General features: G+C 46.8%; 4 protein-coding genes across 4 annotated transcripts in view; 2 read left to right on the forward strand and 2 right to left on the reverse strand.

Moving 5' to 3' along the window:
• The window catches only part of L (zinc finger protein Lobe), a 201,604-nt gene that overhangs the window by 90,487 nt on the left and 85,107 nt on the right, over positions 1-26,010 (reverse strand). The window contains exons 11-13 of the mRNA XM_078178674.1: positions 24,377-24,497; positions 23,597-23,781; positions 23,261-23,516 (exon numbers count right to left, since the gene is read on the reverse strand). Of these exons, the coding sequence (XP_078034800.1) occupies positions 23,272-23,516; positions 23,597-23,781; positions 24,377-24,497 (551 nt within the window). The 3' untranslated portion in view covers positions 23,261-23,271. The remainder of the gene's footprint in view (positions 1-23,260; positions 23,517-23,596; positions 23,782-24,376; positions 24,498-26,010) is intronic.
• Positions 2,005-3,635, reverse strand: LOC144468885 (uncharacterized). The gene is made up of 2 exons (XM_078178678.1): positions 3,544-3,635; positions 2,005-2,809 (listed from the first exon to the last, which is right to left on the reverse strand). Exons 1-2 carry the CDS (start codon positions 3,550-3,552, stop codon positions 2,477-2,479), a joined length of 342 nt encoding a protein of 113 aa, XP_078034804.1. The 5' UTR covers positions 3,553-3,635; the 3' UTR covers positions 2,005-2,476.
• Positions 5,826-10,190, forward strand: LOC144468479 (uncharacterized). The gene is made up of 5 exons (XM_078177982.1): positions 5,826-5,950; positions 6,581-6,797; positions 7,389-9,236; positions 9,312-9,467; positions 9,539-10,190. The coding sequence occupies exons 2-5, from the start codon at positions 6,593-6,595 to the stop codon at positions 9,790-9,792; spliced, it is 2,463 nt and encodes an 820-aa protein (XP_078034108.1). The 5' UTR covers positions 5,826-5,950; positions 6,581-6,592; the 3' UTR covers positions 9,793-10,190.
• Positions 12,315-18,388, forward strand: Meng (serine/threonine-protein kinase meng-po). The gene is made up of 2 exons (XM_078179245.1): positions 12,315-12,710; positions 14,631-18,388. Exon 2 carries the CDS (start codon positions 14,631-14,633, stop codon positions 15,792-15,794), a length of 1,164 nt encoding a protein of 387 aa, XP_078035371.1. The 5' UTR covers positions 12,315-12,710; the 3' UTR covers positions 15,795-18,388.

Genomic DNA, 26,010 nt, shown 5'->3' on the forward strand with positions numbered 1-26,010 from the left:
TGAACTCCCCATTCCGTTCCGGCCCGCTTTAACTTTATGGGGTTAGGCGGGTCAAAAACTGTTTGCGTATGGCGAGATATATCATAACCCATTTCAAGAAGTTGAAGTGTAATACATACAGTTTAATATTTTATTAAAGGTTTTCCATTCGGTTGGAAATGCTATGCATCGACGGTAATTGTATAAATCATTGAGAAGGAAAATTTGCGATTAATCCATTACCGTATTTTTAACGAGGTTAAATTATAATCGATATTTTTAGTAAGAATAGAATTCTGTTCTTTTCTCCACAAATTTTAAATATTCAAGTAAATGTAAGGACGCGAAAAATGCAATTATTTTCTCCTTCTTTTCCAAAGCAATTACAATCTAAAATCTTCTAATCGTCGCAACTGTGAAGAACATGGTTCGGCGAAGGGTTAAATTTGGCGAGTTGCGTGGCCCGGTGAATTCTTCTCTTTTTACAACGGTATATTCTGTGCAATTTCAGCTTTTATTTCCTCGAAAATCGCGTGCCTCGAAGGGTTAAAACGTCCAGCAACCGAACGTAACAGTTTCCTACACCGTGTAAGTCCCCGAGCCGATTGTCCGGCGAAACTGTACGGTTCCTCGGGGCTCGGAATCGCCGTTAAAAAAAAAAAAAAGAGCGGGCGACAATAGCCCGGCCGAAAATCGAAGGGGCACGTATATAAATCGGTGTATATGCATATATTTCCCCTTTGATCGTTACAGGAATTTGCATATTCGGCAAACTATCGGCCACTTCGAAATTGATATATTCAAACGCAACCGACACGCGTCGAATATCGCCGGTAAAATAGCGGCGGCGACCCCCTCCCCCTGTTCGGGAGGGGGCCCCTGTGTTTTCCCGAGGAAATAGCCGGCTGCGGCGGCACGGGGGTTTAGAGGGCTCCACGGGGGGTTTGTCCGTCGTTACGCGCGACGAATCGCCCCCCGCGCCCGATTACGTATGCCGATGCGAAAGATTATCGGGTCGGTATTTCGCGGCCTTAATTGCGAGCAGCGTCGGCGGATAATTGATGAAGTAACGCGATTACCCGTATGGTCGGATAATTCGGTGGATTGTTAGGAAAGCGGCCATCGTGGAGCGTTGATAATCGATCGCGTGTACAATCGGTTCGTTTCATCGTGCGCACGGTAACGACGCGCGAACAAACCAATCTATCGTCGGACCTGTCCCTCTCTCTCTCTCTCCCTCTCTCTCTCTCTTTCTCTCTCTCTCTCCCTGCTCCATATTCGTTCGAATTTCGAAGTTACGCTTCAAATCGACCGTGTCTCGCAATCAAATTTACCGCGGCCAGCTCTGGGAGCCGATTTCCGGAGCCGATTTCCCGTCCAACATTAACCGAAAAATTCGCGAACGTCGATAAACGGAGAAACGTTGACCGCTCGATCCTCGCCTGATTTCCTCGGTTTCCGCCGTGTTCTTCCTCTGTCTCTCGCCCGCGAAATCCGAGGGAAAAGGCCAGGTACGGAGGCCAGAAATTTTCAAGGGGTTGAAACGACTAGTTTGCTGAATTGAACGATGCGTGCGGATGATTGCCTTTCTTTGGGTTCCGGTTTCGTTCCAAGAGGAAACAGGATTGCGATTCGGCGAGGCATCTCGCGGTGAACGGCCACAGTCGCTCGCCGCGATCCATAGCTTGGACTGTGCTGATAAGGGGCGGGAACTGGTGATAAAACGAATCGGAGTAATTTTGTTATTCGTTAGACGTGTACGGAGAGTTGCCCATTAGTTATAAAATCACAGAGTAAACAGAAAGTGTACAGAGTGTACAGAGTAAAAAGAAAAATAAAGAAAATAAAATACTCGCCATCACTTAAGCAATTACGACATTATGGTATTTTACTTCTGTAATATGTTGTATCTCATAGGTACCATTTTATCGAGTCGTGATACAAACGAGGTATACGGTATACTCGATTCTCACTAAGAAACTGAAATTTCTAAAATATCGATCACGGCGCTCTATTTTCGTGCTCTTCAAAAATATATTGACTACACTTCGGTATCTTCGTCCGAGACAATACCGAGCTAATTGATCGAATTTTTCTAGAGATCGTCCGCATTACAGAATCTTATCATCTCCAGGTACAGATTCACGCAACCCTTTCTCATACTGTTCGGGCAGAGTTCGCTGGCGCACATTTCCGACAGTATCGATATTTCAGGGAGACGTCTCTCCGTTATCCAATCAAGATAACGAATTCCCATGGAATCACCACTTGAACATTCTACACGCTTTTCTCTCTCTCTCTCCGACTTCCACACATTTCGTCTCTAAAACGCCGCGAATTTGAAGCGGATTGGGAACGTTCAGGATGGTCGAGGAACGGTATTACAGCTGACATTGTCTGTCGAATAACTTGAGAAACAATGGTTCGATCCGTATGTATTTTCTCTCTCGACACTCGCTCCGTCAACATTTGTCTAACATCCGCGCGTCCCGAAGCGTTACGCGCGAGAATCGCTCGAATTCCAAACTTCGTCCGCAAAGGGACGGTACAATTTTTCAAGGACCACGAAGGGTATACGTTTCTCGGCCAGATTCTCCGTCCCAGGAAGTATGGAAGGCACCCGAGTCTGCTCTACGAGGTTCGGTCGTCCAGGCAAACCAAGTGGATCGAGAACGAGCAGCTTCGCGAGCGGAACAGCTTTCTCGTCTAGATTATCCGAGCCTGGGAGCAGAGGCGAGACCATTCCCATGGGTGTCGAGGGGCTCCCATCGACCCGAGGCGACACTGGAACTGCCACAACCCCGTAGGCACCCAGTAGCAGCACGACGATCTGCAATTATTTGTTGGACATCCCACCATTCCACTTTAATTATTTTCCCTTAAGAGAACAAGATAATTTTTCTGTATTTTATTCTGTTTCCTTTCATTTCTTGGTTTCGATGACAGAAATAATTATATTTTGCTTCCGTTTAGAAGAAATGAACGACATTCGCATCCAGTAAATTTTGTACGAAATCTTCAACACAGGTCTCATTCGTTGTTAGAATGCAAGGGGTTAATAAAGACTTCTAACACTTGTAATAAATGTTGGAAAAACTTCTTCAATAAATTATATTCTTGTTAAAATATTAGAAAAGTTGCAACAGTTGTTGCACTTTATCACGAGTGTAATACGATTGTTTTTGATGCTGGGAGCTTAGAAACCATCAGGCTTTTACATTTCTTTTTTATAATTGTATAAAGAATTATATATCGTACTGTATACTTTTATAATTTTGATACACGTGTCTCTTCTCCGGCATAGTTAGTTTTAATTTATCGAACTAGTTTTAATTGAACTTTACACCTATATACATTCTAAATGTCTAAACATTTAAATATAACTAAGGCAACTTTCCGTAAAAATTGAACGACTAAGTAATACAAAAATAGTGATAATAAATCAAAGCGATTTTAAATTTCGATCCTTCCCACCTGTTCACAAACTATTAACACTTCCAAACGTTCACGCCGTTATCGAACAAATCCTTAAACAGCGATGTCCTGATCGCGGATACTCCTTACCTCGATCATGTTCGCTCCGGCGGGCTCGATCGACTGATTCCCGATCCGGAGGACCGGCGACGCTTTTATACACACCTGCCGGGACGCAGTCACCTGTGCGTCGCGTCGCTCGGGTGTGTGCACCGACGGGTTCGAGGAAGGCATTTGTCGGCCCCGGGGCAACGTAACCGTCGAATCGTTCTCCTTTTTCGTTGGCAACGAGGGATCCGCGACGACGGCTCGATGACGCGCGTACCGAGGACGATCCACGAGGCGGGATCGATCGATCCCCGCGGCGATTGCACGCGGAATCGCGCCGCGTCCGCGAACAAATGCAAATATCTCCGCGGAATCGTAAATATTATCGTAACGAGAGAGGAAACGAACGGTTCTAGGATCCTGGGACGTCCCGCGGCAGAACCACGTCTGTTTACCTAGATCCGAGTTTTCTCGATCGTTCCTGGAACATCTATCGTGGGAAAACGAATCCGGCCCGTCGACTTATCGCGTGCCGCGAAGATATCGAAACCATCCTCCGGCCCGCCCACGCGTACACCTTTCCGAGATCGGAACCGGCTTTCGCCATTTACGGTACACCCAACCGACGTTCTTTCCCGCGCGGCTATATCCGTCGAAAACGCACGATGACATCGGCCAAGCGTGCGGTCATCGGACAGGTGACGTCATTTAACCCTCTTCCACTCGATGACCCGACTATTATAAGCGGGAGACAGAGAGGACACGTCGTAAAGTCTGACGGGTTACACGCAGCAGCAACTGACGTCACCGTAGCTATGCACCTTGACTTTTCTTTCGTCACGCGGCGAGCTGCCGTCCCCGGCCGCCTCGCGCAACAAAACGGGCGGAAAATGCGATCGACGTCGTTTCCGGCATCCCGGAATCGTTCATTCATTTGCCCGGCGTGAGTGACTTCGCGGGAAATTATAACCCGTCGTGACGTGACGTTAATGTGCCGCAAAATCGGAACTCGAATCAAGACACGATGTTTTTCATTCTTCGCTCCTCTGACGTCGTTTCGATTAGTTTTCTTATTGATATTGCATCGGAAAATTTCTGGAATGCGCGGTGAAATATCGTGTTTCTCCGATCGACGTAAAACTAGGCTGTATTTAAGCGTAAAAATGCATGCTTAAACAAAAAGATCTGTGGAACTCGAGCGTCGAGAAACAAATTCTGGCCCCGAAATGCTACGACAATAAACTCGATAACATACAACTATTTTTCTTTTAGTAAGGTTATTCGGAAAAAAAAAATCGAACACTTACGTACACGAGGCTGGGGCGTTCTGCGCGCGAAACTGCGTCAAGAGCGAAGATAAAAGTCATCCTAAGATTCGTTTTCTAAATAATCCGCTTCAATCGCGCTGGTATAACGTTACTCTTTCAGCAAGTGGAAACGGCGGTTCACGGTCAGACACCGGTACCACTTAGCGTCTTAATAAAACCACGAAGCCCGGCAACAAAACCACGCAAACCGTACGCTATAATTTTAAGCTGTAAAATTATTCACGCTTTTATTATAATAATAATAACATACTGGCTTGTGCGTGGGTCGAACCATGCACAGATCAAAGTTGAACAAAATCGTGTAACGGATGAGAAATGAAGACTGATGAATCAAATTTTGTTCGACACTAATATGAATTCTTTCCGAAAATACATTTAAAAAATGATAAGATATAAAGCGTTTTTTTTCATGGCTCGTAAATTTCTTCCTTTCGTATTACTTTTTCGAATTGATCGAATAAGGATTTTTCGATGAATTATGAGAACAAAAAATTATTCTGATAAAGAATCCCAAAAGTATCAAAAAGGAATTTAATCGGATAATTAGCTTAGACAAATATGTATACGAAACAATCCGAATAATGTCGAGCTCTGATACAGATTCATCGGCTGGGGCGCATTCCAGTGCGCCGCGTGTACCGAAAAAATGCAAAAAAAAACCATTCCGTGTTGTAGCTCTCGACCTTGCTCGTTAGCAATAGCTGCGGGGAATAATTTCGTGCGGTTCGATTCGAATCGTCGCGAGGTTGACGATCGTTATACGACGGGTAAACAACCACGGACGCGGCAACCTTTCGCGAAATCATCGATAACGATCGTCTGGGTGATCAGTAACGAGCGTGAGACGCCGCGCCGATGTTCCGTGTCCGCGGTCTTAAATTAGTCGTTGTTAGCAGGGGATTCGCGTGTTCCGACACAGCCGTCGCTCTCGGGCGTTCGTTTCGATCTCGAAACAGAGAAACCCGAAAATACATGGTTTGACGTAGAACGGGAGTTTCAAAGTAAGCAAGCAAGCAAGACCGGAACATTTGTTGTTTCTTTTCGTTCCACGCCGAAAGAGACCCCACTGCGGAACTGGCCACCTTGCCTAGCACAGCGTACCCGGGTCGCAGGGAGAGCATGTAAGTTGCGGATTTAACGGCGCCAGGCCAATATCTGGATTCGTCTAAACGGTGACGGCCGGCCCGTCTCCGCTCGATCCTATTCTACCGCACGGTAAACAACGATCAGAGGCCGCGCGGAAAAATAAACCTGCGCCGACCAATATTTTCGATACTTTCTCGCTCTCTTGTTTCCCGATTTCTCGCGGGTTACCCCCGCGAAGATCAACCTGTTCGTCGGAGACCAATTAACTCGACGTACGCCTCTATTTATTTATCGGTGCTAACACAATATGCGCGGCAAGCTGTTTTGCTCGTCGACAACCCGGCGGAGAAACGGCTCGCACAAACGGGACCCCGCGTAAACGTTTACCCGATAAATCAGCCCGGGGCAACGTTAAACTGTCCGGGATCCTTAAGGAAATACTCGTTTCGGGGATTTCGCGAGCCCCTTCCGTACCGTTTGACGTGCTCTTAAACAGCTACCCGCGCACGTGTGTACCGAGAACAAAGATGTTTGCCCTCTAGCCGCAACCCTTTCGGCAAACCGAAAGCGTCTCCGGGCGGAAATTAATAATTTAGGCGGCGGTTCCGAGCTGTGTACCGCGAATGCTTGACACGGTGCCGATGAAAACCGTATCGATTCCGCAGACACGGGCGACCATGAGCCAGAAGAAGATTCTGCTGAGATCCGCGCTCTCTTGCGACGTTGATGACGGTCCACTGGACATGGACCAGATCATGGACATCGCTCAGAACGCGGATCCGTGGGACGAGATCGAAGACTTTGTCCGGTGCAATTTCATGCAAGGTATTCTGAACGAGTTTAACGAGTTGATCACGCTCGACCCGCAGCGGAAGCCTCCAGGTAATTCTCCGCTCGCGTGACTCACCGGTGTATCGCAGATTTTATGCGTTTACGACGGAAACGAGTAGGTGTAATATGATGCAGTGAACAGATTCGAGGAATTCAGGAGTGTGTACAGCGAGTAGCAAAAATGGGTGCACACGGTCATGCATTTTTCCAAGCTGGAGTAAATGACTCGAATTTTGTTTAAATGTTAAAGGGCTTCACTGTAATTCTTTTATCTTTGCTATTGTTTAAAACGACTCGCGATTTTTCAATATGTTATCTGAGCCTACAAAATAAATTTTGTAGATTTCTGTTTTATATGCATACCGAAAATTTCATTGAAGTCGGTACACCAATCCCTGTATCACCTGCAAAAATAAGTCATTTAGTCCAGTTTTATAAAATCGTACACATCGCAGTCATTTTATCGAAACGATTTTAGAAAAAGCAAAATTTCTGTCTCTTGGAACCGATGGAAACAATTTTTATATCGTACGTAACAAGTGGTCAACAAAAATTTCTTGCGTCAATGACTTCCACGTGTTCCGAAGAAGTCTGGTCAATACAGACAGTTCCGCTAACTGAGTTTTTCGTTCCCACCGACAGAATACGTGAAGAAACCAACTGCAAAGAAAACTCGCCAGAAAAAGGAGGAGAGTTCCACGGAAAAGACGCAAAGTAATTCGAAAACCACTGGCGGAAAGTCGAAGGGTAAAGCAGAGAAGTCGATGAAACAAAAAGCGACGAAGGAGAAGTCCATAAAAGAAAAGTCTACGAAAGGAAAATCTACGAAAGAGAAGTCTATGCAAGATAAGTCTACGAAAGATAAGTCTGTGAAAGATAAGTCTACGACAGAAAAGTCTACGGCAGAAAAGTCTACGATAGAAAAGTCTACCAAAGAGAAGTCTACCAAAGATAAGTCTACCAAAGATAAGTCTACCAAAGAAAAGTCTACCAAAGAAAAGTCTACCAAAGAAAAGTCTACGAAAGAGCAGAAATGTGACAAAGATCTGGAAAAGGTGGAGGATGCGAGTAGCTGCACGGAGGAAGCAAAGAAATCGGCCAAGGATCAGAAGAGCCAAGGGAATTCCCTGGAAGCCAAGGTGAACTCGACCGTGAAAAGGTCGGGAGACAGGGCTTCGATCGGATCGAAGATGGCGGACCCGATGCACGTGACGATGGAGATGGAAGAAACGAAACTAATGGAGCCGTCCCAGGACACGAATGTTTTTTCGTTCGATGCCGATACATCACCTATCGAAGAATCCACGCGAATCGATTATTCCACTAACTACGACAGAGAACCTGTCGAGACATCGAGCAATTGGATATTAAACGGAGATCATCACATACCGTTCGATGCAACAATCTTGAGCGATCTTCAGGAAGAGCAAAATGGTGGGAGAAAATCTTTGAACAACTCGAAACGCGAATATATGAGAAAAGCGGAACGTTCGGCGGAGAAAATCGTGGAGGAACAAATTTTAAACAATTCTGAAAAATTTGTTGAAGAAATGAAAAAACAGAAGCAATGTTTGAGGAAATCGAGATGCTCGAAGAAAGAGAACGCAGAAGAGATCGCGGAGACAAATTCGTATATTTCTGAGAAGTTTGATGGAAAAGAGAAGGATAAATCTTTGGATTGCTCGAAAAGCAAATGTTCGCGAAAAGAGGCGAATACAGAAAAACATATTTTGAACAATCGCAAGTCTTTGGAAAAATCGAAATGCTCAAAAACTGAAAATACAGAGAACATCGTGGAGAAAGTAGCTTCGAACAACGGTGAGAATTTTGATGGAAAATTGAAAGAGAAAAGGAAGTCGTCGGGTTGCTCGAAACACGACTGTTCTCGGGGAGAATCGAACGCGGAGAAACAGATTTTGGACGATCGTAAAGAACTTATCGAAGAAAAAGAAAGAAAGCGGCGGTCTTTGGGGAAATCGAAATGTTCGCTGAAAGATAATACAGAAAATATTATGGTGGAGAATGTTTCTTTGCTTTGCTCGAGGCGCGAATGTTCGCGAAAAGAAACGAACGCGGAGAAACAAATATTGGATAATCGTGAGGGACTCGACGAAAAAACGAAAGAAAAGAGAGAGTCTCTGGGGAAATCGGGATGCGTGACAGAGGAGAAAAACGTCGAAAGAACTGCGGAGAGAATGACTTTGCAAGATTGTAAGAAATTTGATGACGAGAAGAAGATAGGACTCCTGGATCGATCGAAATGCGCGAAAGAGGAGATGATGAGCCCTGCGAAGAGGACCGTGAAGAAACAAATTTCGGACGATCGTAAGGTGTTCGACGAGGAAAAAAAAGCAAGAGCGAAGTCTTTGGGTAGCTCTAACTGTATGAAAAAGGAGAAGCACGCCGAGGCGAAGGACGAGAAGAAAACAAAAAAGAAGAGGAAGCCGAAAGCGAGAGACCAGCAGGTTGATGCATCTGCGGCGATCAAAGGTAACCATCGGCGTTTATTTTCATTAGTTCGGAGGCTATATCTTGGATTTGCGTCTTATTCCACTTGCATTGTAGGCGAGAAACTAGGAAGATTTGAAAGACTGTTGCTGAGGAAGCAGAAGAGACGCAAAGAGAGGAAAATACGCAGGCACGAGAGGGAGGCGAACCAAGCTATAGAGGAATTCGGCAAACAAGTAGTGAAGATCGTGAAGAAGATGGGCTATAATATAGGTAGCGTTATCCAACAGTACGTTTCCATTGCAAACGTTTCATAAGATTTACGCATCCATTATTATTTTCAGACGATGAGATGGAATCGAACGAGGACAGCGATACTTCCAACGATTGTTCCTGCTGCTCTTCCGACTACGACTCGTGTTCCTGTTCGGACAGCTCGTGTTCCTGCTGTTCGGATTATTCTTGTTCTTGTTCCGATTCCTGTTCCTGCTCTTCAGACTCTTTCTATTCCGGTTCCTGTTCGGACAGCTCAGATTCTGATTCTGCTTCCGATTTCTATTCCTGCTCGTATTCCAGCGACTCTTCCTGCGACAAGTAGAGCCCGTGCTTCCTGCACCGATCGAACCCGTTTTATTCAATCCGATATTTTATTCATTCGATTATTTATTTATTCGGCAGTTGCACCGTAATAAGGAGAAATCGCTTGCAAACGTTGTTCTCCGTTTGCGAAACGTCAGCCGGTTATCTGACAGACCTATGTTTTAAGTATCAACTGCGCTCAAGTATAAAACGCGCTTATTTTTATCTCGTTAAACGGTTCGACGGAGATGTAAGACTCGTGCATGTAGAAACTGAAGAAATTTTTATAAAAAGTCATCTGCCTATCCGTCGGACAAAGCGATCCATGTGTGTTCAAGTAGATTAACAGCGCCGCGCGCTTATTTTTATCTTAGTAAACTTAGATGTAAGACTCGCGTACGTACGAAGAAATTATGAATAAAGCAATACGATTACCCTCCACTGATATCGATTCGTCGGAAAAACCCATTGGCAATCGTTCTATCGACAGACCGATACGTTATACGTCACCGCTAACATTTTACCAATTTCTATGTATACCGAATCATTAAAATCTAGAGGTCAGCGGTTCTAAAAATGTTCAAGTAGATGCCGGTGATCCATGGTCAGACGTCTAGCCCTCCCTCGCGATCGTCGAGCCTTGTTTTCTCAAAAGAAAAATATGAAAACGTAGCTTCTCGCGAAATTCCATATCTCAGAGTTGTTATTTTTTTGCCGCGCGGAATCATTTTTAAGAGCCGGGAGAGCGTCGGGGTCAGCAAGCGTTCTTTATACGCCGGTTCCCCGAAGCGGTTCCGATTCTGCAACGCAAGACGAGCATCCTCGTCGTGGAAAGTGGGCTTGGAACTCGGGGAAAACAGGTACCTTTCGTCGAAGAGGCTCTCGTTACCGGTAAACGCAACGCCGTCGACAAATTGGACTCGGATCGAGGAAAATCGCAACGGGACCGTTTTCGCGGATCCGTTTTCTCTATTTATACCGGGCGATATATGGCCGTCGTTGCACTGGTATGCGCGATGCATCCCTATGGACGTCGTATACTTGACACACATTTTAAAAATACTCCCTGGGACAAATTAAATTCCTTTTGGCCATCGCGGTGGCGCGCAGCCCCTCATCGATTCGATCGGCGATGTGACGAATACTCTATTCCGGCTGCGCCCCGTGCAACAATCGTGAACAATTGACTCCGAACGGCGCTAATGTTGCGATTTATCGCAGCGACGATCGCTCGTCCGTGTTCGAACATTCATTCTGGAGCTAATACAAACACGAAGTTCCGAATTTAAAGCTTGCTAGATGGAAAACCAGATTCCACAATTCTGTTACAATTGCATTCCGGTAATAATCCTGTGCAATTGTCTCCGTTAGTCGTAAATATTGCAACTTGTTTGCGACGATAACCGACTAATCTAAGTTTGAAAATGAATCCAGGATCCGGTAGATTCCAAATTTAAGACTTGCAACATTCAAGACCAGATTTCATCATTTTCTTGAAATTGCATTGCTGCGATAAACCTGCGCAACCGTCTCTGGAAATCGTAAATGTTGCATCCTAGAACCGCGACAGTCGCTTATTTAAGTTTGAGAATTAATAACAGAGCTAATCAATTCGACGTTCCAACTTCCAGACTTGGAAGATGCAAACCAGATTCCATCGTTTCATTGCAATCGCATTCTCTCGATAATCCTGCGGAACAGTCTCCGGTGAGCATAAATGTTGCAACTTGTTGCGGCGACAATAGCCGGTCCCGATTCGAACGCTTACGTTAATGCATCGGATATAGAAATTCAGTGCGCGTCGCGAGAATGCACGTAGCAAGACCGAAAGGGTTTCCGAAAATGCAAGCTGCGCCGTGACGGAACAAACTGTCGGATGCAAATGCAAAGAGAGAGAGAGAGAGAGAGGGAGGAATCGATAGACGAGCGGCTCGACGAAGAGAGTCGCGTGCGAGGGATAATCGTTGCGAAACGAGTCGCAGGTGCGAGAGCAGCGGCGGCGGTCGCGTAAAAGAAACGAATGATTATTACGTTACACGCGGGAGTACGGCTCTACGTGCTCGAAATACAGCGGTTGGTGGATCATTAATTTATCCGGCGTCGGGATTCGAGCAGCGAAAAACAATTTGGTTGGCCGGTTACCAAGGAATCGCGGGAGAAGAAGAGCCACACTCGATACGGCGAACCTATTAGCGGCTAGGATTCCGCGGATTCGCATTTGTCGCCGTTTGGCTCCGCGAAGCGTCGTTCGTTGAACTTCGTTTCCCAGGCGCGCGGCGACGGATCGTCTAATTATCGTCAGGTGGGGGGGGAAGGGAAGATGATAATGTTGCCGGAGGAGTGCGAGACGGGGATGGAGGCGCCGAAGAAGTCCGGCGAGAAGGAGAGAGAGAGAGAGAGGGAGGGAGAGGGAGAATTACGCGGGTGTTTGATCGTCGACGGCGTCCCGCACCCTTTCCCGATCTACGTCTGCGCGTCACGGGCACGGTCTATAAAAGCGGCGCAGGGCGTCGCGACGGCTCCAGACGCGACACACGCGCACCGCTGAAAATGTGACATCGAGCGGTCGGCTTCGGTTTTCTCGTAATCATCGTCGACGCTGACGTTTACACGATTTCCGCGTGATAACCGTGCAACGCCGGTTTACCGTGACCGTTGTTGTTGTTGTTGTTATTATTATTGTTGTTGTTGTTGTTGTTACTGTTTGTTGAACATAGTTCGCCGTGATACTGTGCGCGTTATCCTCGGAAGCGGCACAGGCGCCGAGAGTCGCCCCCGTGCTCCAGTGAAATGTAATTGAATTGCTGCATCGGGACGAACAATCGATCGGCCGGGCGACGCCGAAAATTTCGTCGATCAAATCGACGACAAGTGTGAACCGTGACCCGATACCTTGTCTACAATCCGCCTCGTCGTTCCCAGGATTTTATAGTCGTGGTGAGTTTCTGAATCATTCGGCTGTCCCAAAACGACACAGGGGTATCGTATTTTTACGAGCAGCCCGCGCGCGGGCCGGCCACACATTTTCTAGATGGTCCCGAAGAAAAATGGACACGGCGGCTGTCGGATTTATTGATCGGCCGCGATGGGATCGTTGATCGGTACACATGTCGGGTTGTCGGTAAGACAACGTGACGTGCTATGAAATTATCCGCGATGACGCGAGACGATAAAACCGAACGAGTTCGATGCGGTTTAGTCAGACACGAGCCAGGCCCTCTGGTATCGAACCTTCGTCTGTCTCTCTCTCCCTCTCGTTCCCTCATCTCTCTCTCTCTCTCTCTCTCTCTCTCTCTCTCTCTGCCTTCTTCTCCGTCTCTCTCCCTCTACATTTCCTAAGTCTGTCCGCAATCTCTCCGCGTATCTATTTATCCATCTATCCGGAGCTACGGGAGTCCCACCCCCGCGGTCCGACATTCGGAATAACTCGTTAAACGCGAAGACGGTACGCGCGAAATATTACTTCGCTAATCTCTAGCGAGCGTTAAAATAACTTCGGTAAACAGAACCGCTAAATATATCCGCGTCGAAAACTTGTGCGAGAGCGAGCCGGTGGGAACCGGTGCCGCGGGATGCAAGAAAAAAATAATCAAGAGGTCGGACACGCGTGTCGCGGCGCGTAAAAACGCTCGGACACGCGGGCGGAATCGGCTGCGGGAGCGTAATCGGGAGACGGTGGCCGACACGTTCGTTCGCGCGAGCCGATCGTCGTTCTGGCCGGGCTCGTTTGCCAAATGAATGGACGTCTAAAGGCTTCTCGTCTAAATCGATTCCTTATTTTTAGTTTATGGTAATCGGCGGATGCTCCGAAATAGAAACGAAATTGGTTTAAGCGCGGTGCTGCAGCGAAATCCTTGCTATTGATCTAGCCAGCTCGAAAGGTCCTGGGTTCACCCGGCCAACCTCCGGCATCCTACCCCCACCAGAGGGATCCCCCTGTCTCGTCCTTGCGTACACGGTCCGACAACCGAATTTCCTTTGATTCACGACTCGGACCGTCCGCAGGAAAACAATGTTCGATCGGCCGCGACCAATGTTCTGCCGCATCGCGGAATCGTGTCGGCCCGGTATCGTTCCATTTCGAAACTATTAGATCTAGTTTTAATTTCGCGTCGCTTACTGCTCCTTATTTTATAAATACATAAAAATATATATAATTTTAGAACGATCGAAATTTCAGTGACTTCGATCGGTTAGACGTCTAGAACGTGCTCGATCTTCGGAACCAAAAGCTCCTTTAAGAAATTGGTTAAACGCGTCGCAAAAAGTATAAAAATTCGCGGCACGAGCTTGTGACTCGACCAGATAAATTTAGCCGCGAATAGAAGGAGCGAACGATTTTTAAGCCGATCCGGGAGCACGGTATCACGAGACTTGTTCCATTGAGAAACTAATATTAGTCTCGTCGCGTGTAGAATGAGCCCGGCGAAACGATTGTCAGAGATCGATCCAGGAGCACAGAATTATGCAACGGCCAAACTAAGCGAATTAACCGTAGCTCCTTGGAACCGGTTAATTAATTCCTGATTCGATCGTAACCGAACCGGAAAACCGTCTCGGGAATAATCTCGAACGCTCATGGAATATGTAGCCGGGCTGTATACCGAATTAAACTTCGCGGAATCGGATAATCGCGCGCGAAATCGACCGTGTCTTTCGATCGTCGGATAATCCTGGAACGTTCCCGGCGGATTAAATAAAGCTTTACGAAATCCACGTCGGACAAGAGCGAGTAATCGCGGAGTAACCAGCGTCGCGATGACGTCCGTTTCTGCGAACGGGCTCGGAGGGTGGGCGAACTCGCGAGGCAAAGGAACGACGGGAGAGTAACGAGCCGTTTCTGGTCTCTGATTACAGATGAAACTGCACGAGAAGAAAGAGTCCGCGATCCACCGAGTGCAGGAGGTCCCCCTGGAGGACGTGGACCTGTCGAAGGAATACGACGTGGAGAAGACCCTCGGCGAGGGTAGCTTCGCGAAGGTGCTGCTCGCGACGCACCGGCCGACGCGCACCCGGATCGTCCTGAAAGCCGTCCACCAGGAGCTCACCACGGAGAAGGACTTCTACCGGGAGTTCCACTATTCGTACCACCTGAGCCCGCACCCAAACATTCTCTGTTCGTACGCGGTCGCGTTCAAGGCCGAGAAGTGTTTCGTGTTCGCGCAGGAGTACGCTCCGCACGGGGACCTGGCGGGCAACGTGCGAGCCGGCGGCCTCAGCGAGGAAGCCTGCAAGAGGATCGCCGGCCAGCTCGCGTCCGCGCTCGAGTTCATCCACTCGAAGCAGCTGGCCCACAGGGACATCAAGCTGGAGAACATTCTGGTGTTCGCGCCGGACATGTCCAAGATCAAGCTGTGCGACTTCGGGTGCACGAGGCGGGAGGGGACTCTGGTGAACAAGATCCGGTGCACCTGGCTGCCGTTCCAGCCGCCGGAGATTTACGAGATGGTGAAGAACGAGAGGTACGCCTGCAAGAGGAGCGCCGACTGTTGGCAGTTCGGGATCGTGCTGTTCGTTTGCCTGACCGGCAACCCGCCCTGGCAGAGCGCCGATCTTATCCAGGATCAAGAGTACTCGGCGTTCCAGAGGTGGCTGAAGCGGCGCACCACGAAAATCCCGCCCACGTTCCGCAGATTCACGCCGAGGCTGCTCAGGTACTTCAGGCGAGCGTTCGAGCACAAGCCTGAGAAGAGGCCGCACGTCGCGGAGATCAACAAGTACCTGAAGGACTCGTGGTGCGTGAACAAGATCAGCCACAGCGCGACGTCGACCTCGGTCGACGCCAGCGAGACGATCGCCCGCAAGGCTGACAGCCTGCTCTACCTCGACACGATCCTCGACGACCAGAAGAACGTCGACGAGAACAAGAACAAGCTCAGGAAGCTGCTGAACAGCTACGGCCTCGAGACCACCATCGACCAAAAGGTGGTCACCAAGAGGATCTGGGAATGGGTGATGCAGTGCGATTCGAACGTGGGAGAGCCGCCCCTGATCGGCAGCCTTGGCTCGGAGGCCATGTGAGAGATGGCCAGAGCCGCCAGCGAACCTTGTCTCAGAAGCGTCTCGCGCGAACGGAAGTACAGCCTGAACGGCTTCGGGGTCGCCGTCGACGACCACGACCTGCCCAGCTCGTCTTTGCTCCCGGCTGACGAGCCGACCTTCCGCACCACGTGAACGCGCGCACACAATCCCGCGAGCGAACATTCATTCCCCAGGAGGCGACTCGCCCCTTTCACCCAGGGTCCTCGGACTCCTGGCATCGTCGTCGAGCACGCGAAAACGATCGACGACTCCCAACCCCACATTCGTTCTCTTTACACACCAGGTTCCGTTCTACTCCAACCTTTCACTACTCCCGCAGCGATGGGATCGATCCTGGTCGAATCGTTTCGAATCGCCCGAACTAGAGACCACGAAGGTCTCGACGAGCCGGTATTTTCTAAACGAAGAACATGGCCGATATTGCTCGTGCATCTACTTCGTTGCACTCTGCGCCCGATTCGGGGTGCACTGCCATCTACGATTTAGTCGTTCGATTAGAAAGCCGCGTTTCGGCCGCACCGGGAATCAGGACATTCCTTGTACTTTGTTACGATTATTCAACGGCAAGCCGTGATTTCGCGGTGATCGATCCCGACGATCCAGAACCCTGCGCTGCCTTTCCTTTCGCCCTTTTCTACTCCCGATACAATTCTACGAGCGGACCAATGATCGATGATCGCGCACCACCGATTTTCGTACGCTTCCTACTCGACTTCTCGCGACTGTATTAACTTTCGTTCTTCTTTCCGCGAAACGAATGTGATAAAATATATAAAGAAACAAAAAAAGAGGGAGAAAAGAAACGGAACACGATGGACTAAGTAAAGTAATCGTTAAGACTGCGGCGAACACGATAATGTAAACTGCGATCGGTGTACTCGGTGTCGAAATATAGAGACAATAATGACTGCGGATTTCCTAGTAATTTATTACGTTTACGGTTAATCGTAATTAGTACAGAACGATATATTGTATAGCTAGCTGTGTATGTTACGTGACATACCTCGCCGGGGCCTTGCGCGCGAATCGAGGATCGAGGATCGTGGACCGAGAACACGATCACGGCACGGAGACGGTTTAACCCTCGCGGTACCGGCGGTCCGCCGTTCACCCACGCTCGGGTCCAGACGGGACCCCTCATCTTAGGTATACAAAGATTTCGAACTGAAATTTTGTTACTATCATCGTCATTACTACGGCAGACTGCATAAAGCATCAAACGGTGAAGGCAGGATCCGAGGTCCGGGTCCGCGAAGACCCGGACGCGGTACGACGAGGGTTAAAGGTTGAATCGGGACGGCGATTCGAGAGGTCCGCGCGATCTCTCGAGTCTCGGCGGTGATTCGAATTTAGCGAACGCGTCGGAAGAGATTAACGAGTGGTATTTAACGTTATTGAACGATCATAGAGTACGCATACGCCTAGCGCGCATATATTCTTCTAGCGATTTATTAGTAGGACGACCGGTAGAGCTAATTTATTACGAAACGGCGCGCCTCGTCGTCGCGCGCCCTTGTTTCTCTCTCCCCCCCAGGCGTCTTCGGCGAGTTCTGCAATCTGTTGACCGGAAATCGGTCTCCCCGTTTTTCTTAATCGATCGCCCCGAAGACACCCGAACTCAATTAACACCGCACCGTTCCCAACAGTATTAGTTGAATAGCACCCCGCGGATCGTTATCGTTTAACCTCTAACCTGTTACAACCGGACAATCACGCTCGAGCCTCGACAGCTTCGTTTGAAAACGATCGGAAATCGTTCGACTAATTTTTTTTATCAGCGACAGCGCGCGTTCCGACGGGATTCGACGGAAGAGCGTCGCTCGATGTTCTGGACTAAAAGGGATGAGAATAAAATGGAGAGAGAGGCAGCGATCGAGGAAAACCGAACACTATTACCGTCGCATTTATTCTTCGTTTTGATTCGATTCTGTATAGACGAACGAAAAGTCCTGTCCGATTCGGTTGTCCGCGCGAGGATTGAGGATTGAGTGAGAGAATCTTTTGTTAGACAATAGACTAGAGGATCGAATGGATGTCGATACGAGACGATCGCGCGGAACTTTCTCCCCGCGAGAAACGCGAATAATATGTAACCTCCGCTAACACTATCGTCTTAAGAATGATAAGCGAATACATTTGTTAAAATTGGTACATTGAAATAGAGAAACGAAACGCCATCATGTCTAATCCTTTATTTCGCACGCTGTTGAAAATCATCTCACACGCATATCCCCTCCTCGAGAAAAGATCTTGTGTGCTCGCGGTGCTTCGAAAGTGGCAGCGGAACCAGGAGAAGGAGAAGCGACGTACACCCCCCTCAAAAACTATCGGGATCCTTTCTTTGTTTGCATAAATTATAATGTTCGGTTTAAGCCATTTTCGCAAGTCGACGACAGATGTATTATATCGTGCAATCAATTTACCTAGTCCTTGTATTTTATCGCCAAAGAATGCCAGAAATACTAGAAAACGCGATGGATAAGTCGACGAAAAGAAGATAGATCTTTATTTTTACTACAATGTGAAATATATTTATGTACTTCACGCAGTTTGATATAACTAACTTTGAAATAAATTAGGATATATTATAACAACTTCGTACCGGAGTATTCATCTAATTTTCTGACACTGCCCTAACACGTTAAGACGGGGGTGTTTGTTGTACTATACTTCGTTCGATAAGTTGATTATTCGTTCCCCGCGTCGTCGCCCGGTTAACAGCGAGACCGACGATTTGCGATTCGCAATAATTCGCGAGGTTCGCGACAGTGTTTGCGGAACGTGTACGCGAGCGCCGAATAGAAGACGAAAAGGGGGCAGAGACGCGCGCGAAAACATCGCGTACCAAAGGCGACGGAACCACGTCGGGCCTCCTCAAAGCGCGCAACAATGTTTTCTATATAAACATTATCGAAATAAACGTTGCTACTACATGGAATCCCCGCCAGTGGTTTTCGCCCGATTCCACCCAGTTCCTCTTTGTGTATTTACTTTATTCCTTTCCCGCTGCGCCGATCTTCGCACTCCGCGAGAGAAGCGTGCGTGGTCGTATCGCGTCGGTGATGTATCGAGGCTACCGGGAATCACCGTGGAGAAATTGGAAAACCGTCGTCGTCGTCGTCGTCGTCGGTCGACCTACTTGCGAACGGTTCTCGAGCGAAATAACTGTTCGACCGAGCGGGAACGCTCCGGTTTCTTTTCAAGCGGCCGCGACGACGACGTTTTATCCGCGGATCTCAAACGTGGAAAAGCGCAGCGGAGCTCGTCGTCCACGGACACTCGACCCCTGACCTTCTTCTTTCGCGCTCGATATCGCGATCGTGCCCGACCTGCCCTTAACCTACGAGGGAGAACCGCCGCCCGCCGGCACCGCTGACGTCTAGGCTCGCGAGCCACCCTCGAAACGTTATATTTGGACCCGGAGTGAGATTGCTTTAGCTACCAGAAGGAACGGAGCCGGAGGAGACGCAGAAACGAGCCGCTTATTTGCCGCCGGAGAACCCTGGACCTCTCCTCTCTCCCTCTCTCTTTCTCTCTCATTTTTTTTCTCTTTATCTCTCTATCCGAGATATCGATTCGAATCGTTCGCTGCTACTTCACTTGCACACCTTTCGGGCTGGCTCAAACACGTCCAGTAATTTAATCGAGTGACGAGTTAACTCCATTTTAGGCCAGTGATTTAGTCAAATAATTTCGTTGGAGTTTTCTGATTGGATTGGCTTACGTTGGCTTATTACACCCACTGGTAACTAATGTAACAAGTCTATGCGAATTTATTTAATCGAGTTCGTTAGTTGCCAGCACAGGAATTCCTTTTACAAGTACACTATTATCAAGAACCTTAATTTAAACTCCATATGATTAAAGAACTATATTTAAAAATTTCTCCTGAAATTATTTTTACAATTTCAAGAACTGTAAAAGAAGAAGTTAGAAACTAGTCAGCGTTAACTATATTTCAAATACAACAGAATTAACTAGCGTAACAATTTCTTTGGAAACACGATCCATCTTACAGCGGCGTTGCTCAGACGCCGTTCGATTGCAAAGGGTTAACGGCATTGTCCGTTGCCACACGGTTGCGTCAGCTGCACTAATCTGTTCACCTTTTTATACAGCAAACCGCTTTTAGTCGAATCTAACAGCTCCTCGCCACTCAAATGAATTAGTAAACTTGTCCGAGCCAGCTTAAGTGCTAATCGACCGCGGTGACGAACCTTCCCTCGAATCGAACAGATAACTCGTTTCATCCTCCCTCCCGCCGGCGACAAAGTAAACCGACCGACGCGCAATAGAAACGATTTCAGTTCGTCGTAAGGAAGCGAACGGATAAGCAGAAACAAGCTATTCGAGAACTTGTGTAGACAACAATGATGAACCGGAGCCGAAATTATTTACTGCTAGTCCACTCTCGTTTCGGCGAGCCAGATCGCGTTTAAGAGAGCTCGCGTCCGACGATTGTGTTTCCTTCGACGAAACGGCGGCGATCGCGTTCACGGAACACGGACGAAGGAAATTTCCGTACGGCCGGAGATTTATCGCGAGAAAAGAAACGATTCGCGGAATCGTGCGAGAGGGGAATCCTTTCTGTCGAATAGCGGGCGGGCCGGGGGCTAACTCATCGACGAATAGATTGCACCGAGTCAACGGTGGTCGAACGTCAAACAGCTGTAACGAACAGCCTCGGCTTTTATCGTATCTGGATACAATGCGTATTTCGGGATTGCGTGGTACTATTTCCACGCTTCGCCCGGCTATTCTTAGCGGGCGCTTCGACACGCTGCGCGCGGAAACCGTTGCCAGCGGCCGCCGACGCCGCTGCGAAAGGTGCGCGTTTCGTTCCGATTTGTTTTTTTGACAATTACGACATAGAGTCTTCGAACATCGATTATCTATCGATACATTTCAGTATAATCGATTTTTTCATCAGACATTTATTCTATTTTTATTTATTCTTTTCTTTGATTTATTTTGAGCCCTTATCTATACGGTCAAAGCAGAGACTCGTTTATTACGGTATTCATAGCGGGTAGACACGAACAATTGATTCTACCTGATCGCATCGGTTATTTATGACACGAAATGGAGTTCCTTGCGGAATCGCGAATTTTTACACTAACCATGTCAGACGTTGAAAATGTTTCGCTTGCAGAAATTGCCAATTTAAAATAATTATATCGAGCGGTTTCCGGCGGACGTGTCTCTAGAATTTCAATAATCGTAGACCAAGAGTCGTCGATACGGCGTGGCGTTAATTAAATCCCGGGTCTTATTTTATTTCGGCACCGCTGACGTCAACGGTCGTCGAATATAAAAGCTCGTCCGACTTCTGGTTCCCGAAATCTCCCGTTGTAAAAATTCATCCCGGCATAATGTTCCTTTAATAATAATCGGTCCGCCACTTCGCGGGCGTTTATAGCCCGTAAAAATCTCCATAAAGTTCATTGACACGTAACACGATTTCATTCTATTTTTCGTTCGCCGGTGTCGACTCGGATCGCGGCGGGTGGGGGGCAAAATGAAATTCCCGTGCAATTTTCAGTCCCTTCAACTTGTCTACGAAAATACGCCGTCGATTCGCGAGCGCCGCGGTCTAATAATAATTGTCCGTACACCGCCGGCAGAAAATACATTCCTTGAATGGCGGCGATGGTACTGATAACGGTCGGTCGTGCCGCCGTAAATTATTAATAGAAAGGCTGACTGTGTTCCGGTTTCGCCGAACCGTATAAAATAAGAAAATTCGATATCGATTCGGGGAACCGGTCCCGATTGTCTCCAGATGTCGGAAAAATTCCCCGGGCGTCGTCTCATCCAGCTTTTTATAATTCTCCACCGTGTTACCAATTGACAGCGGTCCAAACGAATTGTTTGCACCGCGAAATGTTTACGTTTCCCGTCGCGCCGACTTTTCCTCGTTTTCTAGGCAAAAACGCGCGGCTGGCGTTTATCGTAGACACGAGACGCGTCCGTCTACTTTAAGACGCCACGGTACAAAGAACCCCTTTGACGCCACTAGAGATTCTACTTAGAACGATTATACACGGATCACCGCGTGCTCGCGGAACATTCTCATTATTTCTGTTTTCTATTTTTATTGCTGTGCTCGGAGACGACTTCGATCGGGCGTGAACGAGTGTGGCCGCCAAGAGACGCGATGGATCTGCCAAAGGGAAAAAGGAATTTCCGCGACGATGGTGTGCGCCGCGCGACAAAAGGGCTACGACGCTGGGAGACCGTGAATTTTCCACGGAAAGGGTGGAGAGAGGGGAGAACTGTCCAGCGACTCGGGATCATCATCGATCCTTCGGTCCAACGGCCCGACGTCTATTTTCATACGGGCTAGCCTATTTATATACACGTACAATGTTCCACTTCTATCGGCCGATGAGAACACCGACTAACCATGCACCGCTGCGTTGCATCGGATGCATCGGCGCGACGATATTTTAATATCGTCGGACGTGGTTCCCCCCCAATGCATATTGCAATACGGCCGCCCCGGCTCTCGAGCGTTTCCACCCGATCGCCGTTTATATCGTTAACAGCTGCCGACGATTCCACGAGAATCCTATCGCGTGTTCTACGTTCCGCAGCGCGCACAGCTTCGAATCGATCGACGGAGACATTCAATTCGTAGTCCGCGCGGGAGTAATAACTCTGTCGGCGCGGACAGAGTTATACAGTTTCAACCTCATGTAACCTGTCTTAAAGCAGACGCTTGAAGCTTTAATTTGAGCTAAATTGCATCGAAATAGCTGCACAGTGATATATTTTAAAATCCATTTGGAGCTTCCATTTTCAATCTTGTAGACTCCGTGATGTCAAGGGTCGATTACTATTAATTTTCGAAAATGGTCCGGTCAGTCCATTGACATCTAATGTACCCTGTCTTAAAGTAGATACTTGCAGCTTTAATTTAAGCTGAGCTGCATAAAAATAGCTCCACGGGAATGTATTTAAACATCCAATACATCTGAAGCTTTCCTTTTAAGTCTTCTAAACCCTATGATATCAGAGGTCGATTATTATTAATTTTTGAAAGTGGTCCGGTCAGTCCATTGGCATCTAATTTACTCTGTCTTAAAATAGATAGTTGCAGCTTTAATTTAAGCTAAATTGCATAGAAATAGCTCCACAGGAATATATCTTAAAATCCATTTGAACCTCTCCTTTTAAATCTTATAAACTCCATGATACCAGAGGTTGCCCCCTGTACAAGTTATCGTCCTATTGTTTGAAATTTTACGCACTCATATTCATTCCGAATGCATAAAATCGGCAGGTCTAGTAAGGAATACTTGAATTAAGATTCGATCGTTTCCTACAAAAGAATCTTTATAATTTCTTAAATTTAAATCTGAAATTCAAATCGTGAAAATTGAGCATACTTGCGATAAAACAAAGATGAAAAAAATTAAATTTAAGGAAAAGGGTTCACTCACCGCGTCGCGGCTTACGATGCGCTCTCATCATCCGGTTGGGTGTCTTCAAAGGGCCGCAGCTCGGTCCACAGTCTCTGAAACTCCTCGACGAAGGGTTCCACCAGCGTCGATTGACTGGTCACCAAGATGTTATCGTAATTGCCAAAAAATGCTGACATCGTCCAGTTGGTGCTGCCGGTGATTAGTATGCGGCTGTCGACGATCACGAACTTGTGGTGCATCAGGACATCGGTCGGCTGCATTCTGACCTCGATGCCTGTGACATTTCCGCGTCGGGAAGGTCGAGTGTTATTTTCCACAGCCGGGCCGATAAGAAGAGACGAACGTCATCCGTACCGTTCTTGTGAAAGGGGGCCGCTTGTGCGGCGTCGTTGCATGCCATGTGCCGATCCATTATCACCCGCACGTGCACGCCGCGTTTCCTCGCGTCCACGACGGCCTTCGACAATGTCTGGGTAGTCATCAGGTACATGCACACGTCCAAACTGTTCTTGGCTCCGTTTATGTAACTCTCCAACTGGCTAAAAGGTTGCTCGCCGATGTAAATGTTCCTTGGTTTTTCCCAGAAAAACGACTATTTATACCCATTGAAACGAACCAACCCTTCCTATTTCCGAATGCGCGTAATTAACGCCTGGTAAACCGAGCCGCGATCCTCGAATATTCGAGAAAAACAAATTATTTTAGACGGACGAGATCTAGAACGGACGACTGAGAATTTTTCCGTTCTCCGTCCGCATCTCTAGATCGTTTCCTATTTTATTTTTTAAGTAACATGACAACCCGGCTTAATGACGGAAAGTTAGTAATCTAATTTATAAGTAATTTATCTTCGATGTGACTAACCACTTAGGCACGGCTGAATTTTGCGCAAATGAAATTCTTCATAACTAAGTTACCACTTTTCTTAATATATATTTCTTTATATACCTATATTCAATATATATTTTTCTTAGTATATTGCATACATACACTTCCACTTTAATCGTTTACTTTAATTAAATTAATCAGACAATTGAGTTTAAGCACGAATCATCCGCGAAAACCACTATAATGGCGCGCCGTGCCTAAGAAATTAAATATGGCTGATGAAGATGGCTATAATGTTGTATTTACCATAAATGCTTAACAGGACACTCCGTCTCGGGACACTGGTGATCAGTATCGTGATCACGACATTGACTGGATCGTTGCGAAAAGAACATGACCTCCCCAATATCCTCTTCAATTTCCTCTTTTTCCGAAATCGCGGGAATTTCATATTTACGATAATCGCGGATTATTTTGTACAACTGCCAGATAACCTCCGTGCCAATTACGAATCCGCCGAATAATAAGAACTTTCTCATTCCTAGAGACATTTTCTAGAAGGAAAACAGATTTCGAGAACACTAAAATATCATTTGCAATAGTAGATCGTAAATTACGAACATTTTAGAAGGACCTGTACAATTAAACATAGACAATTAAATAGAATGTTTATTTTATTTTTCATTGTTTCAACGTAGCTTTGTCCTGGCTGTGTTGAATATTTCCTTTTCCTAAACTTAAAACGTGATTGAACTACATTAAATGTTAATTTGTAGTTTTCACAGGACTCCTATGTTCGCTATTGTGTTATTATTCATTCATTAAATCTTATTGATACCTACATACACGTTTAATAAGTTATTTAACAATGGAAACATAAATGCCAAACTGCACGTGCATGCTTTCGAGGTACTACTGCCATCTTGTTTGGCATTCGCCGAATAAAACGATTGTGCAAATGAACTATAACCTATTATCGATATGCCAGCGATTTGACTAACATATAAACCGTGAAACAGATTGAGGGGATCATTACCTATGATTGTGCCTTTTGTTATGTAGAGAAACTGCAACTTTGTCACACTAAAGCAGAAATAACAAAGCACTGTTGACACTAACAATTTTACCGCCAGTTGCTACTTTTCTCCTACGGTCCACGCGGTTTAACACCTGTTTTACAATTCCGCCATCTCAGCAATGTTAAAATACTAGCACAACGTTCTAGTGCTCTTTCGCGCTGACAAAATGGCACTTGCAGAATTCTGTGAAATAGAACTGGTGGCGGCATCAGTGGCGGAAGACGGAAACCGATAACCAGTTAAGAATTTGTAAATCATACTTGTGGCGCCATCGGTGACGAAACGCTGAAACTGGTAACCAGTTATGAATTTCTAAAGAATACTTGTGGCGCCATCCGTGGCGAAACGCTGAAACTGATAACCAATTACCTACTTATAATTTTCGATAATTGTTTCTAACATTAGACACATAACGAGCAACCGTCAACATTCCAGTAATAAATTTAAATATATTTGATTTGTAATAAATGAATTATTAACGATTTTTGCGGACAAGTGATCCTCTGTCGATGTTCGTAATGTGTCAGACAAGGATAGGTAGATGGCGCGACAAGCGCGGAGAAAGTATCAGGAGTTAAGGAATCGCTTCAAAGTTGGTGGCACGAAATACTATCTCTGTCCTTGTCGCACATACTACCTCTCTTCGTCTTACACATTAGAGGTATTAGAAAGGTAATTACACTTCCCAAAAATCGTTAATAACTTATTAATTATGCATAAAATCTCAACAAAATTGTAATGAGAAGTTAGCCAAGACTTCACCTTAGATTCTTTTGTCATAAAGATGCATAAATTATGGTTGAAAAACTAATTAAACAATTGTTTTCAGAGAGTGCATTCAATCACCTAAGGTTATTTCGG

The sequence above is a fragment of the Augochlora pura genome, chromosome 4, assembly GCF_028453695.1.
Source record: "Augochlora pura isolate Apur16 chromosome 4, APUR_v2.2.1, whole genome shotgun sequence".
Taxonomy (NCBI): domain Eukaryota; kingdom Metazoa; phylum Arthropoda; class Insecta; order Hymenoptera; family Halictidae; genus Augochlora; species Augochlora pura.

Coding starts and splice junctions, on each gene's coding strand:
- LOC144468479 (XM_078177982.1), top strand. CDS start 6,593: ATGAGCCAGAAGAAGATTCTGCTGAGATCCGCGCTCTCTTGCGACGTT. Junction 6,798..7,388: donor CCCGCAGCGGAAGCCTCCAG/GTAATTCTCCGC, acceptor TCCCACCGACAG/AATACGTGAAGAAACCAACT. Junction 9,468..9,538: donor GAAGATGGGCTATAATATAG/GTAGCGTTATCC, acceptor TATTATTTTCAG/ACGATGAGATGGAATCGAAC.
- Meng (XM_078179245.1), top strand. CDS start 14,631: ATGAAACTGCACGAGAAGAAAGAGTCCGCGATCCACCGAGTGCAGGAG.